General features: G+C 36.8%; 1 protein-coding gene across 1 annotated transcript in view; it reads left to right on the forward strand.

Moving 5' to 3' along the window:
- GFOD1 (Gfo/Idh/MocA-like oxidoreductase domain containing 1) overlaps nt 1–10,911 on the forward strand; it is a 140,676-nt gene extending 129,765 nt beyond the window's left edge. The window contains exon 3 of the mRNA XM_074207675.1: nt 339–10,911. Within this exon, the coding sequence (XP_074063776.1) occupies nt 339–349 (11 nt within the window). The 3' untranslated portion in view covers nt 350–10,911. The remainder of the gene's footprint in view (nt 1–338) is intronic.
- The last annotated feature ends 7,991 nt before the right edge of the window (nt 10,912–18,902 follow it).

The raw sequence follows: 18,902 nt of genomic DNA on the forward strand, positions 1-18,902 counted from the left end.
TCCTTAGAGAAGTAAGGATCATCTGACTTACTTTTGTTCCCAAGATCTAGGTCAGCTTCTTGCTGGATTTTAAGTACAACGAAATCAAAAGGCACACTTTTTGAGGTTTCCTTGATTTGATGGGGTTTAGGTCCCTCTGATTTATGCTGACTCCTACAAAACTACCCAACCTTGGATAAGTCACTTAGCCTCTCTGTGCCACAGTTTATTACTCTAGAAAAGGAAGGGATTGGACAAGATGACATCCCTGGTTCCTTCTAGCTTTAAATCTGTAATTTGGTGATTAATTGGGCTGAAGTTAAACAAGTCATTCATATAGTGCTGTTTCCCTTTCACAGACCCATTCTGAGGGAAGAAATTTCAATGGGGATGGAAAGAGCTTTGGGCTACTTTTCAGTTGCTCGAAAAAAGAATTAGAAGAAACTTCTAGAAGGCATCTATCTGGTACAGTCCACTACCACTGGGCAGGTACATGTCTCAATTGACTGAGCTCATTAGCTTCTTTTCTCTTCCTTTTTTCCATACCACTGAAATATACCATGATTCATTGAACTACTATAGTATATTCAACTTTTAAAAACACATTGAGGGGCAGCTAGGTAGTGCAGTGGATAGAGCACTGGTCCTGGAGTCAGGAGTACCTGAGTTCAAATATGACCTCAGACACTTAATAGTTACCTAGCTGTGTGGCCTTGGGCAAGGTACTTAACCCCATTTGCCTTGCAAAAACTAAAAAAAATACATTGAAACAATACTGGAAATGTCCTGCTGTTTCCAATGAAAGGGATTAAGTTTAAGGTTGAAACATCAGGGTTGAAACAATTCACCCTCTCTGCTGGGGAGCCTGACTGTAGCATCCTTTGCAACATTCTCTTGCGGCAGTTTTTCAAGACAGGAAATTGTGAAAGGATTTAGAAGTCTCCTTGGAATCACCTTCAACTTCTTCAGGAACTTCATTTCTTTGAGACATTCACCTGTGGCAGGATTTTTCATCCCTCTTTTTCTAGGTTTCAGAACTAGGTAGAATGCTTACCTTTGGGTATATAGTTCTGTGGGTCCTGAGTGAAAAGAGATGGTTGGTGTCATCAGGAAGGGAGAGAGGAAAAGCAGATTAGACTTCTCTCTTTATTTCAAAATTTCAAGTCATGTTAAAATTAGGAAAATCTTGGCAACTCATGTAACAGGAGGGAGATATTTTCAAAGACTTTACGGAAAAAATTCAGGGTCCTTTTGGGTAGCCTGCTTCTGGAATGCCTCTGGTACAGGTAAAAACAAGAGAAATGACTAGAGGTAATAAATATGGTTCTCTTAGTTGAAAAGTCAGAGATAAAATTCAACACAACAATTCTTGGGTCTTAACTTCTGCCCCAGTGCCAAAAGATTGTCTTCACAGATAGAATAAATAAGTGATGACTAAAAAAAAAAAAAAAAGATTTGCATGAGTATCTTTTGTTTTTGCATTGACTAGACTTCCCCTTATGAATACTGTTCTTCTTCTTGGCAGAAAACTATCCCTTATAATAATGACTTTTTTTAATAAAGGAAAAGAGGAAAAGAAAAAAATCAGTGAAACAGATAAAAAAAAATCCTTGATATTATAATGTAAAATTCCATCCATGTATCTGAACTTTTCACAAAGAAGATAGGGGAGATCTCTTTCTATATCTCTAAATTCCCTGGCAGACTGGGTCTAGAACCCCTGAAGCTATTGGGGTATCAACCTTGATCCAGCAATTGCCTACTCCCTTTAGGTTGTTTGCAGTGATATCAGGGAGAGGAGGCTGTCCTTCCATTTTACTTAAAACTTTGTTCTCTAATTGCTCTGCTGATTTACTCCAATGATAGCCTGGGCCCCTGCCCAGTTAAGAACTGTGAGAGCATACCAAAGATTTCATCTCTTATTATTTTTTGGGAAGTAGATTCTGTCACCATTGACTAAGACTGTGAAGGTGACTTCATTAAAGCACCATTTATAGACTGGCTGCAGAACTGGCTAGTCTCTAGCTCCAACCTCAAGATGAATTCCTTGAGGGGAACTCCTTAATGACTATTGAAGATCACAGAATGTCATTTGGAAGGAACTTTACAGGTTATTTTATCCAAATGATACAAATTCAAATTCTTTCTATAGCATCCACATCCACAACAAGTAGTTTTTCAGCCTCTAGTTGAAGACATCCAGAAATGGAAAACTCACTACCTCCTAACCCAGCCAATTTCATTGTTAGACAGATCTCAGTAATAGTTCTCTTAGATTGAACTTAAAACATTCTCTTTATACTCTACCTATTTGCATCTAGTTCTAAGGGCTTTCACTTCCCTTTTCCTGCTTTTTCTTCAGGTTAACCATGCCTAGTTACTTCAACTAAGTCTTTCAATGGCATGTTTTTGAGTCCCTTTACTACTGCATTCACCTTCCCCTGGGTGTAGTCTATGCTATCAATGACTTTTCTAAAATGCAACACTTTTATAAATAACAATATTTCAGATAAGATTAGATTAGAGCAAAATGAAAGTATCACCCATATTTCTTTTACTATAGCAGAAGATTGTAATAATTTTTTTTTGGTTGTAATGTTCCATTGTTGACTCATATTGATTGTGTGGTAAACAAAAACATTGACTTTTTTCCATATGAGCTATTGTATGGTCATCTTTTACACTCATGCAAATGAGTTTTTGAACTAAGTATAGGATTTCACATTTATTTATCACTATGGAAATTTCCCATTAATTAATTTGGCTCATTGCTCATGCTTATTAGGATCTTTTTGGATCTAAGGTATTTTTTATTCCCCTCATCTTCATAGCATGTGAAAATTTAAAAAATAACATTTGTGCCTTCATTTAGGTCACTGATAAAAATTGTAAATAAAATAAGGATAAAGACAGAGCTGTAAAATGCCACTGAAGATCTCCATTGATCTTCCAGCCATCACTTTTTGGACCCAGCCTTCATCCAGGTAGCCAGATAGTTGACTCTCATCCAAGAGCTTTCTACCTTGTCTCAAGCATATCACAAGAGGCTTTGTCAAATGCCTTTGACCCAATGAGATAACAGCTATAAAGAGCAAAGCAAAATGTAAAAACCATTATGTAAATACTAAATAATAAATTATTGCCTGTGATCATCCACTGAACTACCAATTGAACAACCAAAAAGGGCAATGAGGTTAGTCTGACCTGACCTTTACTGCTTTTTAGTGATTATTCTTCTCTGAGTGCTCAGATCAATTCATTTCTCTACTCTGCAAGAGAGAACCCTCCATTTGTATACTTAACCTTTTGGAAAGTTGCTAGAAAGTAAAGGAAACAGAACTGGAAGAGATCTAAGGCCAATTCTCCTTTAACAGAAGAGGAAATTGAGGCCCAGAGGGGTTAAGTGATTTGTTTAATGCCCACAGGTATTGAGGGGTAGAGATGGATTTGGGCTTGGAATCTCTGATTCCATATCCCATGCTCTTTCCACTGTATTATGATGCCTTTCAGGAATGTGGTCCTTTTCTCCTTGGCTTTTTTTTTTTAAGATTTTATTCATTTTGAGTTTTACAATTTTTTCCCTAATCTCACTTCCCTCCCCCCACCCCCCCACAGAAGGCAATTTGCTAGTCTTTACTCCTTGGCTTCTTTTATTAAAACAAAGATTCTATCTTTCTCTGGTGACTTGATGAGAATATTTTCTTGCCTGCTCATATCTGAATGACTTAGGTCACTTAGATATTGAGTAGTAGAGTCAGAATTAGGCTCCAAGACTCCTGTCTTCCTGTCACTATATCATTCTGTGTCCTTAAAATTTTGCACATCAAACATTCTTTTAGCTAAATAAAACCCTATATGATAGATTTAGAGGTGAAAGAAGCCAGAGAGTCAAGCTGGACCAACCTCTTCAACTTGTGATGATGTTTTTCCTTCATTTTCTTTTCTTTTCTTTTCTTTTCTTTTCTTTTCTTTTCTTTTCTTTTCTTTTCTTTTCTTTTCTTTTCTTTTCTTTTCTTTTTCTCTTTCTTTCTTTCTTTCTTTCTTTCTTTCTTTCTTTCTTTCTTTCTTTCTTTCTTTCTTTCTGTTTTTGCAAGGTAATGGGGTTAAGTGGCTTGCCCAAGGTCACACAGCTAGGTAATTATTAAATGTCTGAGTCTAGATTTGAACTCAGTTTGTCCTGACTCTAGGACCAGTGCTCTATCCACTGCACCACCTAGCTGCCCCATTTTCCTTCATTTTTGAAGAAGATCATACAACCTCAGGGAGGTGATGTCAAGACAAGCACATGAATTGGATTTGAGTGAGGGGGTGCTATACTAATTCACCAGTCTCATTTTCTCCTCCAGAACCATCTGGGTCCAGTGGCCAGACATGAATCAGTATGACTGGTGATGGCCCTGGATTCGAGGCATCAGGGTTAAGTGACTTGCCCAAAGTCACACAGCTAGTAAGAATCAGTGTCTGAGAATGGATTCAAACTCCTGTCCTCCTGACTCCAAGGCCAGTGATCTATCCACTGTGCCACCTAGCTGCCCCTATGAGGTCACTAAGGTCTGGGGAAACTGAGTGATTTGTTCAGAGTCACATAGGTTAAGTAATCAGAAGTAGGATTTGAACAAGGGACTTTGGACTACAGGACCATTGCTTTCCCTCAGTACCAAATTGCCTCTTTGTAGCTACCAGGAGATGTTGTTAACAGACCTGCTTCCATTTCCCATCATTAAATAAGGATATACATAGGGACACAATATTTTTCCTTTTAACTTTCAGCTATGAGATTTAAGGACCAGGTAGTGGGCTGCACATGCTTTTCCTAGAGCTAGGAAACTAGGGTTGGAGACCCAGCCTTGCCACATATTGAATGTGGAAGACATACTTCTCTGATCCTGAAAAGGAAGGTATTGGAACTTTTGCATTCTATATTTTTACACTGGATGCTTCACTAGGACCCTTGCCTTCTCCTCTTTTTTTTAAAGTCTACAACTCAAACCATCATGTTTCTCTATACTTATTTTTTTCCCCAAGGTATATGGAGCAGTGAAATAAGATTATCTGTAGATTTATAGGGAGATCCATAGAGGCATGGCCCCTCCATAATCTGGAACTTGGCTTTTTTGTTTCCCACACCCAGAAAGTTGCAGAGGTACCAGGGAGAATGAGCTGTTTTTCACAATTGTGGGCCTTCATTACTGATAAATGGGGGAGTTGGCCACAGGCTTTGTACCCATCAAGGACCAACTAGAGTTTAATATTCCAGATTAAAAAGAAATGAGTACAATGAGGGGGGAAGGGGCTCTGAAAGTAGGTTAGCATTATGTCCACATGATTAAGTATATTGGTCTGGGGTCTTTCCCAAGCAGATTAGCTTTCCATTGCAGGGACTAACCTTATTAGAAATTACTATATCTGTTGTCCCCAATTTTCCCCAATCTCCTATTTGAATAAAGAACACAATGCATGTTGGAGGTGCGGGTGGGTGTTTCAAGTGTTGGTTCAGTCATTGGAAGGGTTGAGCAGATATAGACAATCTAAAAACCAATTGCTGGGAGCACTGGGTTTTGACTCAACCTCCTCTATCCACTCTTACACTGATCTCTCCGGGTCTTGTTCCCCTTCCACTCCCCACCACTCCAACCAAACCCTAGAGCTAAGCTGTTGAATGAGTCAGCTGCCCTCAATCCTTAGCCTTGCTCCAAAGCTGCCCTTAGCTCTAGCTTGGCTCACTGGGCAGAATGAATTATTTCTTATCCAGAGGCAAGTCCCGCGTGAAATATGGACAAGTGACCCCACCAGCCTCCCTACTCATCCCCTTTTCTTCCTATGTGTCATTAACATGCCTGGTGCCTTGTCCTGGGGAAGGACTGAGCCCCTTGCAGTTTCTCGATCCTGATTGCTGCCTGGTGCTTTTCCAGTATTGCCTTTGTTTTTGTTTGTTTTCATTTCTTTTCTTACCAACAAACCTTGACTTCATTTTGTTGCTGTATCATTGTGGAATATGTATTTATTGTGTTTTACATATATGTGTACAAATACAAACCTATATATATATATATATAAGAAAAATGTCATCGCATGAACATATGTACAGTAGATATTTTACAGAGCTATTTATCAAAAAAAGATGTGTTATAAAGTAAACAGAGTCTATATTTTATATATGATGTAGATAGAAAAAATAGCATTTAAGTTATAGGGGAAGGAATTTTTTTTTTTGGTAGCAAAAGAGGACAATGAATGTGACCATTCTTGGTGTTTTTGATTCTCTGCTCTGTGATTCTCATGTTTTAGCAGTCAAATTGCTTTGTGAGGAAACCTTTCTTCCCTACTTGGCCTCCGCTCCTAGGAGGGACTCCCTTGGCACTGCTCTCGGGAAGGTTGTTTGCCTCACTTGGCCACCTGGTATATGATGCATAAAACATGATTTCCAGCTGTTCTACATGTTTGCATTGATGGGATAAAGGAATTCAAAGTGGCAAATAAAGACATAAAAGAAAAATGTCATTTCAGCTGTTTTCCTTTCATCTATATTGCATGCTCTTCCCTGACTATAACTTGCCAGATGCACTGGAGAGATAGAATTCTCTTCCAAAGGCACTTGGGGAGTTAACTTGGGTTACCTGGCTTGCATCAGCCTATGTGATTTTAATCTGAGGATAGGGAACAAGGAGTGGGAAGTCAGCAATGATCAACCCAGAGACCAGCACCATGAATCAAGTATTCCTTAAATTTAGGATCGCAGAACATTAGATCCACAAAGGAGATCATCATGTTGATCCCCCTCATTTAATAAATGGGGAAAGTAGGACCCAATAAAGCAAAAGACCCTACCTGAGGTTACAGAGGTAGTAAATGATAAAGCTGAATTTGAATAAATCCACCTTCTCTAATTCCAGTACTCTTCTCACTACACAGTTGCCTCTGTGGCTTCTTATAATCTGATAAGCACGTTGTTTCAAGGTTATTCAACACTTGTCAGAGGCTAGTCTGTTTTGGACCAAACCCTTTGGAGTAAGGTTGGAACCAAGTCAGTCCAAGCCTGAGTCCCCAGACAATATCTGGACTTCCTTTGAGAACCTCTAAAGAGATGGATAATTATTTCTTTCCTAAAGATAGATGCCTGTTTAGCCTGCTGAGAGGAATGTTTTTTATCTGGGAACCTTCTGATGACAGCTCTAAAAGGGAATCTCTAAACTCTCTCAGAGACCTCCAGTATAACCCAGGGCTACCTATCCAGTTAGTAACTCAATATAGAATACGTGACTGACACTGGATTTGTCTACAACTGTAAGGGGAAAAAATGATCATTGAACTGGTTACATTTGGTAAAGTTTAGAATGAATAGTTACATTCTGGAATTATATCATATTAAAAACTCAAAAGTGAACTTTAAAAAAATAATTTTATTTTTTTAATTAACAAGAGTTTATTTTCTCTCTCCTATACTCGCATTGAATGACAGAAAATAAAAAGAAAACACCCATAAAAATATATATAGTCAAGGAAAACAAATTCTCACATTGATCACGTCCAAAAGTATGGGTCTCATTTTTCATTCCAATTCTGTCATATTTGTCAGGAGGTGGAGAGAAATGGATTTCATTTTCAGGCCCCTTGAATCATGATATTGTCACTGCATTGCTCAAGGTCTCAAGTCTTTAAAAACTGATTTTCTTTATGTTTTTGTTATTGTATAACATTGTTCTCTTAGTTTTGCTTGCCATAACTCTGTGCCAGATCATAACAGTTTTTCCCAGTTTCTCTTGAAACTGTTCATTTCATCAGTTTTAATAGAATAATACATATTCCCTCATATTCACATTGCATAATTAGCTCACCACCTCCCAATAGGTGAACAACCCTTAGTTTCCAGTTTGTTGTTTTGGAGATTTTTTTTGTCTACTTTGAAGAGTTACATATTTTTGTATACACATGATTCCTTTTTCCTTGATCTCTTTGAGTCATGAAAGATAACTTGTAGCATCATAAAGTTTTTTAAAAGCACTTTTGTCTTTCCCTAAGTGTATTAATGTCAATAGAACCCTTAGAAGAATGAAATCTAAATTCAATGAGTTTTCTATCTTCCTTTTGGTAATTACACAAATAATATTAGAGGATGAAGAAACATAAAAAAGATCTGTCTACTATACTATGCTGCATTTCAAATTCTTACTAAAAAACATCAAAGACCTCTATGCCTATGTTGCGTGCTTCTTTATAGGGAGAATCTGACATTAATGCATCTCCACTCTAAGGTTTGCAACAAAACCAGTCATACATATAGCTTCCAGCCAAATATACCATTTTCTTCTAGAGTAAATCTATGCATGGTCAGCTGAGAAGAGGCTTTTGGTTCTTTGACAGATCTATGATTTCATGGGTGTGGCTATTCATTCCTTTTCCTGATTCAGATTGTGATCCTCCAGACCTTTTCATTCTGGAAGGCTGGAGGCAGTACAGGGCAGAGGATCCTCAATTAAAACTCTGCACTGAGTTGACATCACAACTCTTTCTGTGAGCAGGTCACTTCCCTTTTCTGAGTTTTATTCAATATCTTAAAAATCAAGAAGTTGGACCTTTGAGATCCTTTCCAGTTCTAGCTATGATTATGTTTTCTCACAAATCTTCTTTAGGGGGAACTTCCCCCTGCTTCTGATGGTATTATTTTGTGTTTTGATGAGTCGATCTGTATCTGCTCTCTCATTCTCAATACATGCTTGATGAACCCACTTTTATCATCATGATAACATTATCGTTATATGTTTTATGATACATTTCCATGTAAAATGGTATAATTTTCCTGATGTAGGAAAGATCGACACAAAACTAAAAGCTGATATTTCTTATAAATTTTACTTTTTTTAGGTTTTTGAAAGTCAAATGGGGTTAAGTGGCTTGCCCAAGGCCACATACCTGGGTAATCATTAAGTGTCTGAGATTGGATTTGAACCCAGGTACTCCTGACTCCAGGGCCGGTGCTTTATCCTCTACAACACCTAGCCGCCCCCTAAATTTCATTTTTTTAGAGAGTTCTTTATATAAAAAAACCCCAAACATGGTTCTTTCTGTCCCCAGACCAATTGTGCAGAGCTCTGAACTACTTTCCCATACATTTTCCACACATTCCTACAGCATTCACTGAGACACAGGAGGATGGTAAATTTATTGATCTTGAGTTGTTCTCTAGCGCATGTAGCAAACACCTATGCATGTTTTATGTTATTGTAAACATAAAATCCTGCATCATCATAAACTGTCATTTTTTTCTTTTTTTGTAAACCAGAGTTGATCATGACTTCTATCAATTAACAGGCATTTTATAAATAATATAGTATAAAAAGTGTTAGAGTTCTTGATTAAAAAGTAACAGATGATCTTTTACATCTTGTCTTGCATGTATTTCACATTGTCTGCCCACATGCAAGAAAATATCTTTAGTATCTGCACATTTTTTTCCCATCCTTTAGGATGCATCTCCTTTCTACTCATTATAGCCACAATTCTAGTCCAACCTTACCAACTCTTCTTTCCTGGCCTCTGGCAATTAATTTGTCTCCTGGTCTCAAATGAGCTGCCAAGGGGATTTTTTTAAAGTGCTAGTCTGTCCATTTAATCTCCTTGCTTCACAAGCTTCCATAGCTCTCTATTTATTACCTCCAATATCAAAAATAAAGTTCTTTAAATGCATTTAAAGGGTCTTTATAACCAACTGATTCTGACTGTCCCCACCTCAAGCCTGGATTCCTTCCCTTCTCACCTCCACTTCATTTCCCTGTTCTAAGACTCATTTCAAGTCCCCCAAGCTAATGGAGCCTTTTCTCTGAAATTACTTTCCATTTACTTTGTGTAATTCTTGTAGTAACTAGTAATTTTTATGTTGTCTCCCCTACTGGAATGTAAGCTTCTTGAGGACAGGAACTATAGTTTGTGTTTGTTTTTTGTTTGTGCTTTTTTTTTGGGAGGGGGACCTTTTTTGTTTGTGCTTAGCACAAATTAACTGCTTTTTTAAAAAGCACTTGTTGACTAAGTAATCTCCCAAATCTTTCAGCATGTGCTTTTTCTAATTCAACTTCTGTTTTGTCCTCCTTCCCAGTACCTTTTCTGTCAGTTCTGTTTTGGAATATCTCAATGCAGAGACTTGCCTGGTTTTATAGAAATGTGTTCACCCGTGACAGTAGTAATTACAAGGATGAATTAGATGTCTGTACGGTAATTTTGCATGAGTCGGTGAAATTAGTTAAGTCCTCCTAAATAAAACAATGGTGAGATTCTGTTTGCTCGATCTTTTTATCCTTTTCTACCTTAGAAAAGGTTCATCTTTATGGGTCTCAGTATAGCCTCTCCTCTCAGGTAGCAGCCACAGTGTGCCTTCAAGAAGGAGATGGGCTCACCTGAGGCTTTCCTGTCCTAAACTAAAGAGATGAAGACATACTGCCTCATAGAGTTCAAGTCAGGTTATGATCATATGTCCAGATAAGCACTAGATTTATCTGAGTCAGGCCTCAAATTAAAAAAATAAAAATCAACTGATGCTAACTGAAACCTCTCAAACAGCAAGTACAGATAAGTCAGACTTTCATTTGAACGTTATCTCAGATTCTTTTTTTTTTTCTTCCATATTCATTCATTCATTTATTTAGCAATTACATGCAAAGTTTTTAACATTTGTCCTTTGGCAAGCTTTTGATTCTTTTTTCTTCCTCATTTATTTATTTGTTTAGGTATTTATTTTCCAATTATATGCAAAGATACTTTTCAACATTTATCCTTTTACACGTTTTTTAAGTTCCACATTTTCCCACCACCTTCTCTTCCAACCTTCCTCCACATGGCAGCAAACAATTTGATATAGGTTATAATTGTAAAATTGTGTTGAACATATTTCTATATTAGTCAAGCTGTGAAAGAACTAAACTAAGGGGGGGAAACCATGAAAAAATAAAAAAGTATAAAGAATTTTTTTTAAATGAACATCATATTCTCTATTCCTCTCTAGATTTTTATCTGGTTGTGACAGATGGTATTTCTCTTAATAGATCTCTCAGGATTGTCCTTGAACTCTGAACTGTTAAGAGGTGATCATCTAGCAATGTTGCTGTTAATATATATATATATATATATATATATATATATATATATATATATATACATATATGAAGTTCTCCTAGTTCTACCCACTTCACTCAGCCACAGTTCATACAGGTCCATACTTTTCTGAAGTCAGGAAGGAAATTATGATTCCATGACATTCAATTACCATATTATTGAGCTATCCAATTGAAGGACATTCCCTCAATTTCCATTTCTTTACCACTACAAAAAGATCTGCTATAAATATTTATGATCTCTGTTGGGATATAGACCTAGCAGTGGTATTTCTGGATCAAAGGGTATGCACAGTTTTATTGTGCATATTTCCAAATTGCTCTACAGATTAGTTGGATCAGTTCACAACTGCACCAACAGTACATTAGTGTCCCACATCCTTTCCAACATTTATCATTTATCCTTTTTGTTATTTTTGTCAATCTGATAGGTATGAAGTGATATCTCAGAGTTGTTTTAATTTGCATTTCTCCAATAAAAAGTTATTTGGAACATTTTTATATGACTATAGATAGTTTTAATTTCTTCATCTGAAAACTACCTCTTCATATCATTTGATCATTTATCAATTGGAGAATGACTTGCATTTTTATAAATTTGACTCAGTTCTCTATATATTTTAGAAATGAGTCCTTTATCAGAAACACTGTGAAAAATGTTTGCTCTCTTTCTTCATTCCTTCTAATCCTTGTTGGTTTGGTTTTATTTGTGCAAACCCTTTTTAATTTAATGTAGTCAAAATTATCCATTTTGCAATTTGACATGTTCCTTATCTCTTCTTTGATCATAATCTTCTCCCCACTCTAGAGATCTGATAGATAGACTATTCCTTGTTCTCATTGGCTTATGGGGTCTCACCCTTTATGTCTAAATCTTGTCCCCATTTGGACCTTAACTTGTGAGATGTAGGTCTATATCTAGTTTTTGCCATACTATCTTCCAGTTTTCCCAGCAGTTTTTGTCAAATAGTGAGTTCTTATCCCAGAGCTAGAATCCTTGGTTTTATCAAACAGTAGATTACCATAGTCATTTAATACTATTTCTTTTGTTGGAGCTAATCAATTCCACTGATCTACTTCTCTATTTTTTAACCACTACCAGACAGTTTTGATGATTGTCTCATCTCTCACTCTTGATCTCTGGAATGAAGTTCAGACTAATTATGGGAGCTATTCAATTCAAAGCAATAAATGATTAAGTGCCTACTGTATGCAGAGCACTGTGCTGTGTTGAAGAGAGAATAGTCCAGTTTGACTGGAACTTAGAATATATACAAGGGAGGGATATATACAAGGGAGGGATATACACAAGGGATAAAACTGGAAAGGCAATATTTCTAGCTAGGGGAGGCCATTACATGCCAGGTCACTATATATGATATATATATATATATATATATGTAATATGTATGTATATATATAAACATATGCTATATATATGTATGAGATATATATTTTTTTCACAAGCTTTATATAGGTTAAGTAAGAAAAAGTTAACAGAAGGAAGACACTAGAATTAGGAGGGGTTGGGATGGAATTCCACTCAGTGATGGAATAGTAGTTGGGACTTAAAGGAAGCTGAAGAGGTCAGTTTTCAGTAGGGCAGGGAAGCCATTATGGGCATGGAGGATGACCACAGAGAATGCTAAAGGCCAAGAGTGTTGAGTCTTGCTATTTGAGCCCAGTGTCAGTGGAACAAAGAGTACATGGGTAAGGTTGTATGACTGTCTGATCACAGTGGCTATGGTTGTGAGGTATGTATGGCTGTAAGAACTTCAGTAGTTTGGGTTGGTCCAAGCTGGATTCCCTTGGGGCATCCACAGTATCAATGATCTCAGAAGTCTAGATAAATTCAAATCAGACAGAATATTTTGGGCAGGGTTCAGAAGGGCTAGGTTCTATGATCAAACTAAGCACATGTTTTGTGTAGACCTACAAGATAGGGAGAAGTGACCTAGGATTCATTTGGTTTCCATTGGACCCCTAGGGTATGACCAGGTGAAACCCCCTGGTACCTCTATACAAAGAGAGTATGAGGGAAGGTGTCTCAGATAAGAGTGGTCCAACTAAAGCCAAGGAAAACATCATGGCATTTAGAGAGAAGACTTTTGGCTTGAGAATCTGGACAACTGGGTCTAAAATCCTAGTTCTGTTACTATTCTAGCTATGTGAACATGGGCAAATTCTTTTTTTACTCTGAACCTCAGTTTATTTACTTGTGAAACTGGGAAAAACATTTCCTGTCAAATAAGATTATTAGGGAAATGATTCATAAAAATTTTAAATGCTTCAAAAATCTTATTTAAAAAAATTATTTCTGCGAACATGATACCAGGAGTCAGTAGGAAGAACTGTTCACATTGCTACATAGTTCCAAATTGCTCTACAGAATAGTTGGATCAGTTCACAACTGCACAAACAGTACATTAGTGTCCCACGTCCTTTCCAATATTGATCATTTTCCTTTTTTGTTATTTTAGTCAATCTGAAAGGTGTGAAGTGGCATCTCAGAGTTGTTTTAATTTGCATTTTAATTTGCATTTCTCTAATCAATGAGGCATTGACTGCCTCATTGAACCATAGGTTTTTTTTCTTTTTTAAAGAAATCTCAGTTTGACTGTTTACTATTTGTATATCCTGTAAATGAGTCTGTGGTCATATAAGCATTTATTGAATTCCTACTATGTGGATAGGTCTATACTGAAGGTCATTGAAAAAAATAAAAATGATTCTTACAGGGTTTTCAAGAGTCCAGCACCACTAAAAATGACTGAACAGCAAATGCTTCCTATCTATGTGATCTTGGACAAGTCATTTAACATTTTTGGGCCTCCGTTTCTTCACCTGTAAAGAGAAGAGCTTGAATTCAATGACTTCTAAGCTCCCTTCCCTTCTAGGTCTATGAGTCTGAGAAGACAGCACATTCTTGTCAAACAATATGAGAACAGCTTTAGTTAATTATCACATTGAGTACACATTATGAACCTATGATGAAATGCTCCTTTACCTGAAGTCATTCAGCTTATGTTTGAAATATTTTTGATCTTTTGAAACTGTAATGATAAGATTCTGGATCCTTCTTAGTGGGATCAGATCTAACCATCTATTGTGACCTAGTCATCTCTTTCCTGGGAATGTTAGGAGAACAGAAGGTCTTCTAGGAGGAAGCCAGTAAGTTTAATATATGACTCAAAAAGAAATATGGTTTTTTTTTAGTTTTTTAAATCATATTGAAAAAATACCAAAGTCATTCTTATGTATTATGTGTATCCCATGTGACAAACAAAAACCATAAAGTAAAATCAATGAAGAAAACAAATGTCTGATAGCTTTTGCAACATTTTACACCCAACATTTCCCACATCTTTACAAAGAAAATGGAAATGTGTTTTGTCATCTGTTTTGTAAGGATCAAGATTGATAGGGAACATAGCTTTTAAAATAAGAAGAGACAGGGAGTCTACTTTTTTGTGTTTGAAGTAATATGATGCCAAGCTAAAAGGTTCCACATAAAAATGGAACCACCATCAGGTTGCTAACAGACTGATATTTATCACAGTTGCTTCATACCGACATGGAGTATTATGACTATTTCATTTATTTTTTATATTGCTGGTCTGAAGACATAATTGGTAGAACAATGTTACTACCTTTCCTGGGGGAAGTAACCCTTAGTTTAAATTTGTCTGTGTTTAATTCCTGCCAAATGCTGGTTACACAAAAGACCATAACAATTAATGAATAGTATTTATCCAAGCAAATATTAAATAGAAATCAGAGAAGTTATGGAGATTAGAATTCTACTAGAAAATATGGAGAGTGAATGAGTGTTCCTGCTAGGGGCAAGGGGTAACATATCAAACCAAGCAAGAGTCTCTGATCTCACCCAAGAGAAAAGTTCCCTAAAGTATCTAGGGAAGAGAGCTGCAAATCAGGGACATGTGGCAGAGTCAGCCGCACCTCCCCCTCCACCTATCTGCTGTTTCCAAAGTCTTATTTCCCTCATCTCATAAGTCTGGAATTGATGCCCAAGAAAGCCTGGAACCATATAGATTCTCTCAAAGATTGCATGAAGAATGTCTCTTTTCTCCAAAGATCTTACATTAATTCCTTCTCTTATACAGTCACACTGCATTATGTCAGCATTCTCCCTACCGCATAGGAGAATTTCCTGCAATATGTCCAAGATTTGGCTATAATCCTGGATTTCATGACATAATTAAAACAATGTTTAGGGAGCGGCTAGGTGGCACAGTGGATAGAGCACCGGCCCTGGAGTCAGGAGTACCTGGGTTCACATCCGGCCTCAGACACTTGATAATTACCTAGCTGTGTGGCCTTGGGCAAGCTACTTAACCCCACTGCCTTGAAAAGCCTAAAAAAAAAATGTTTAAGGAGGACTAGTGTGGCACTCTCTTTTTAAAAAATATTTTTATATATAAGGTTTTTTTTTAGGTTTTTGCAAGGCAAATGGGGTTAAGTGGCTTGCCCAAGGCCACACAGCTAGGTAATTATCAAGTGTCTGAGGCCGGATTTGAACCCAGGTACTCCTGACTCCAGGGCCAGTGCTCTATCCACTGTACCACCTAGCCGCCCCCTAATAAGGTGTTGAGTTTCAAATTCTACCCCTCCTTTCCCTCTCCCTGAGACAGTAAGCAATCAGATATTAGGTCAGATATATTGTATCAGATATACAGTTATTCATGTGAAATTTTGTAAAACATATTAGTCATTTTGTACAAGGAGACTCAAATAAAAGAAATGAAATAAAGTGAAAAATAGCATGGTTCAGTCAGTTTTCAATCAATCACTCAATCAAATCAATCAAAGAACTTTCCAAGTTCTCTCTCTGAAGGTGGACAGTATGCTTCATTAGTCCTTTGAGATTTTCTTAGATCATTGTCTTGCTGAGAATGCTGTCATTCACAGCTCTCCATCAAACAACTTTGCTACTACTATATACAACTTTCTTCTGGTTCTGTTCACTTTTTATGCATCAGTTCATGAAAGTCTTTCCAAGTTTTTCTAAAATCATCTGTAGCTGTCTTTCTTAACAAAGTTTGAGATTTAGGATTACAAAATGAAGGTATTTCTTAAGTGTTAGAGGAAAAGCTCAAGGGTCATATGGTTCAGAGAAGTCCTCTAGTCACAGTTAGGGAGAAGGGGGTACATGTTACCATAAAGACACAAGCTTCCCAGTTCAGCCCTTACATTCTACATTTCCAAAGAAGGAGTTTGGGAGGTAGGTGTGACTGCCAAGACTGCTAGACCCAACTCTGGTCAAGAGTTAACACTTCTAAGGAGTTTGCTCATCTGTAAAATGGGGGTAATGTAACACCTACCATACACAGTATTGTACAAGATAATATTTAAATATTTTCCAAATCGTCAATTAGCAATTTTAGCAAAGTTGCAGGTTATAAAATAACCCCTCATAAATCCTCAACTTTTCTATATATGTCTAGCAAGATAGAGCAGGAAGAGCTACAAAGAGAAATCCCATTCAAAGTAACCTCAGACAATATAAAATACTTGGGAGTCTATTTGCCAAGACAGACTCAGAAACTTTTTGAAAATAATTATAAAACACTTCTCACACAAATTAAATCAGATTTAAATAACTGGGCAAATATCAACTGCTCATGGATAGGTAGAGCTAATATAATAAAAATGACAATTCTACCAAAACTAAACTACCTATTTTGTGCCCTACCAATCAAAATTCCAAAAAATTACTTTAATGAATTAGAAAAGGCTGTAAGTAAATTCATATGGAGAAATAAAAAGTCAAGAATTTCCAGGACTTTATTGAAAAAAAAAAGTATGAAAGAAGGTGACTTAGTCCTACCTGATCTAAAATTATATTATAAAGCATCAGTTGTCATCAAAACTGTTTGGTATTGGCTAAGAAATAGAGTGGTGGATCAGTGGACTAGACTAGGTACAATAGCAGGAAACCATAAACCATAAACCATAAATCTGCTGTTTGATAAACCCAAAGAGTCCAGCTATTGGGATAAAAACTCTCTCTTTGATAAAAACTGCTGGGAAAATTGGAAGTGAGTATGGAAGAAACTTAGGTTAGACCAACACCTCACACTCTTTTACCAAGATAAGATCCAAATGGATACAGGATTTATACATAAAACCAATACTATATGCAAATTAGAAGATCAAGGACTAGTTTACCTGTCAGATCTATGGAAAGGGGAGCAGTTTATGACTAAGGAAGAGATGGAGAACATCACCAAAAACAAACTAGATGATTTCAATTACATTAAATTAAAAAGCTTTTGCACAGATAAAACCACTGTAACCAAGATCAAAAGAAATATAGTAAATTGGGAACCAATCTTTACAATTAATGATTCTGACAAAGGACTCATTTCTAAAATATACAAAGAACTGAGTCATTTTTTTAAAAAAAAAGTCATTACCTAGTTGACAAATGGTCAAAGGATATGCAAAGGCAATTTACAGATGAGATGAGATCAAAGCAATCCATAGTCATATGAAAAATTGCTCTATAGAAATGCAAATTAAAGCTTCTCTGAGGTACCACCTCACACCTCTCAGACTGGTCAATATGACCAGAAAGGATAATGGTCATTGGAAGGGTTGTGGGAAATCTGGGACACTGCTGCATTGTTGGTGGAGCTGTGAACTCATCTAACTTCTCTGGAGAGAAATTTGGAACTAAGCTCAAAGGGCAACAAAAATGTGCATACCCTTTGATCCAGCAATACCCCTACTGGGTCTATACCCTGAAGAAATGATGAGAAAGGGTAAGCACATCACTCATACAAAAATATTCATAGCTGCCCTATTTGTGGTGCCAGAGAATTGGAAATCAAGTAAATATCCTTCAATTGGGGAATGGCTTAACAAACTGTGGTATATTAGAAACCAGGAAGGATGGGAATTCAGGGAAGCCTGGAGGGATTTGCATCAACTGGTGCTGAGTGAGATGAGCAGAACCAGAAAAACACTGTATACCCTAACAGCAACATGGGGGTGATGATCAACCTTGATGGACTTGCTCATTCCATCAGTGCAACAATCAGGGACAAATTGGGGCTGTCTGCAAAGGAGAATACCATCTGTAGCCAGAAAAAGAGACATGGAGTTTGAACAAAGTTCAAGGACTATTCCCTTTAATTTAGGACAAAAACCCATATCTTATTGTCTGATCTTGCTATCTCTTATACTTTTTGTTTCTTCCTTAAGGATATTATTTCTCTCTTATCACACTCAATTTGAATCAATGTACAACATGGAAACAAATTAAAGACTGACAGATTGCTTTCTGTGGGGGGGTGGCGGGAGGGAAGTAAGATTGGGAGGAAAAATTGTAAAACTCAAATAAAATCTTTAATAAAAGAAAAAAGTCAGTGAAATAAAAAAATTCCAAATTTTAAAATTTTAAAATCTTAATATATTATAAATTATGTATCATAGAAAGGATTAGAACTCTAGTTCTTTGAATCCAGAGTCAGTACTCTTTCCAAGCTACTTCAATTTCTGAGTAAACTGAGAAGACAGATGTGAGTTAGGGAAAACTGGAATATATTTTCAATATGGCAGAATGCCCTGAGAAGAGACACAAAAAATTTTCTAATGAGCAAATCTGGCTTGACTATAGTGCAGTGGTGGTAGTGATGATGGAAATCAGGGCAGGACAGTTGATTGAGGGCTGAGGCATTTGGGAGCTTTACCTTCAGGTCTCTCTCTAGTGCATGTGGTTGCCAAAAGAAACCAAACCCAGAAGAGCAGCTTGGTGTAAATGAACTTACAAGGTGTCTCATCACTTTGTGCCACTGA

This window comes from Macrotis lagotis, chromosome X (genome assembly GCF_037893015.1).
Source record: "Macrotis lagotis isolate mMagLag1 chromosome X, bilby.v1.9.chrom.fasta, whole genome shotgun sequence".
NCBI lineage: Eukaryota > Metazoa > Chordata > Mammalia > Peramelemorphia > Peramelidae > Macrotis > Macrotis lagotis.